This window comes from Otolemur garnettii, unplaced genomic scaffold (genome assembly GCF_000181295.1).
Source record: "Otolemur garnettii isolate 467f Iridium unplaced genomic scaffold, OtoGar3 scaffold00003, whole genome shotgun sequence".
In the NCBI taxonomy this organism is placed as follows: Eukaryota; Metazoa; Chordata; class Mammalia; order Primates; family Galagidae; genus Otolemur; species Otolemur garnettii.
In genome coordinates, this window is record NW_003852398.1 from 37,588,868 (window position 1) to 37,590,716 (window position 1,849).

The window sequence follows — 1,849 nt, forward strand, 5'->3', positions numbered from 1 at the left end:
GAGCCAGCAAATATATTCTAAACCATCCTGGATACTATTTATTTCTTCAGCACTTGCTTCCTGCCTCTGGTCATTTCTATGCATCACCCTGACCACAGACCTCCCCGTATAGGTAAAATGACAATAGTTCCCCAAAAGGCCATTCTCGCCTCTCTTCCTCATACCATAGGCGTTGTACATCTTGGGGCCCAGATCAGGCCTTACAAAGTAGCTGGGTAGCCTAGAAGCCAGATTGAGCCTGCCATCTCGTTTGGTATATTCTGGCAGAGGAAGGTTCTCCATTAGATCTTCAAACCTACAACAGGGCAGGAAAGATGACTTAGCTTGTTAGAGGAAGAAAACAAAGAACCAGAGTTCACTTTGTGGTGGCTTCAGTCAAGCACAAGTCTCTGAAATGATACCACTGTAGGTCACTAACCTCGTTGGCATCATGTCTCGAAAATCTTCCCCAGGAGGCCAGTCCTTGAGTTTGAGCACCATTGGTTGCCCATCTTCTGACCTTAGTCGCTCTGGAAGAGAGATGATATTCTCACAAACATCCACTGGTTTGGCTGCTGTCCACTTTTCAGCCGTGACTAAGTTTTATGATACTAACCTCTTATTTCAGAATATAAACTACCATAATGGATGAGGTGAACTTCGTTTTCCTCACCCACTGTTTTAGCATATGCCAGATTTTCCTATCTCATAAGGATTCTGTCCCCCTCTCTTAGAATGAAAGCACTCCACACGCCCCATGGAATCACATGCTTAAGCATCAGTGTGCACTGGAAGTCATGTGACTGCCATACAAACTACCTGGTCAGCACAGAAGAAAATGTTCCTTTCACAAAGAGAATTATTATTCAAGGAATAGGGCTGGGTATACAGGTGCTTATTTCCCAGTCTGCCATTCCTGAACTAGATATCAAAGGTACTTACTGCATATAATCTCGAAACCATCCCAAAAATCCCGAACTTTCACATCAGAAATTATAGCACAGTTCCTGCAGTTCACCAAATCCACATCCTGGTCTCCAAATTCCTGGCTAAAGGCTTCTGGCTTCCAGAGTTCAGACTTGAGCTTTTTATGCACCCCTGAAACCAGCACTGGCTGTGGAAATAAAAATATCCCAATCAGAGCCATCTAGGAACACTTTTAAGTCCAGGGTTAAGAGACAGAATAGGATTTCCTGGATTTTCCTCTTCTTCTCCATGAAGCTCTATTGTTCCTTCCTAGTTTTGAAACCTATGGATTTTCATCTGTCAGCTAAAGGGAATAGAAGTTCCTTCTACTACATTACATCTGGTTTTGTTTTTTGTTTTTTTTTTTTTGAGACAGAGTCTCATTTTTGTCACCCTCGGTAGAGTATTGTGGCATCACAGCTCACAGCAACCTCAAACTCTTTTCTCTTGCCTCAGCCTCCCAAGTATCTGGGACTATAGGCACCCCCCACAATGCCTGGCTATTTTTTGGTTGTAGTTGTCATTGTTGTTTGGCAGGCCCTGGCTGGCGCCCTAGCTGCTGAGCTATAGGCACCAAGCCACTCCATTACATTTGATCCTCACGCTGGGGATGTGCCACAGAAATCATTTGTTACCCTGGTATTTACCACTGTTCTGAGGTGAGGACAAAAAACTGAAAAATGCAACTTGGAGAACAATTCCTTACACTGGAAACCTACAGAACTAGGCAATCCCATAAGCTACCCCTTCCTCAAGTACCTGCTAATGTATAAAAAGTAGGAAGTGGCTCGGCGCCTGTGGCTCAAGCGGCTAAGGTGCCAGCCACATACACCTAAGGTGGCAGGTTCGAATCCCCAACCTGGGCCCGCCAAACAACAATGATGGCTGCAACCAAAAAATGGCC

At 44.7% G+C, this 1,849-nt stretch overlaps 1 protein-coding gene across 1 annotated transcript in view; it reads right to left on the bottom strand.

Moving 5' to 3' along the window:
- The window catches only part of KDM3B (lysine demethylase 3B), a 93,381-nt gene that overhangs the window by 14,659 nt on the left and 76,873 nt on the right, over nt 1–1,849 (bottom strand). The window contains exons 16-18 of the mRNA XM_012807071.2: nt 922–1,093; nt 419–509; nt 165–295 (exon numbers count right to left, since the gene is read on the bottom strand). Coding sequence (XP_012662525.1) covers nt 165–295; nt 419–509; nt 922–1,093 — 394 coding nt within the window. The remainder of the gene's footprint in view (nt 1–164; nt 296–418; nt 510–921; nt 1,094–1,849) is intronic.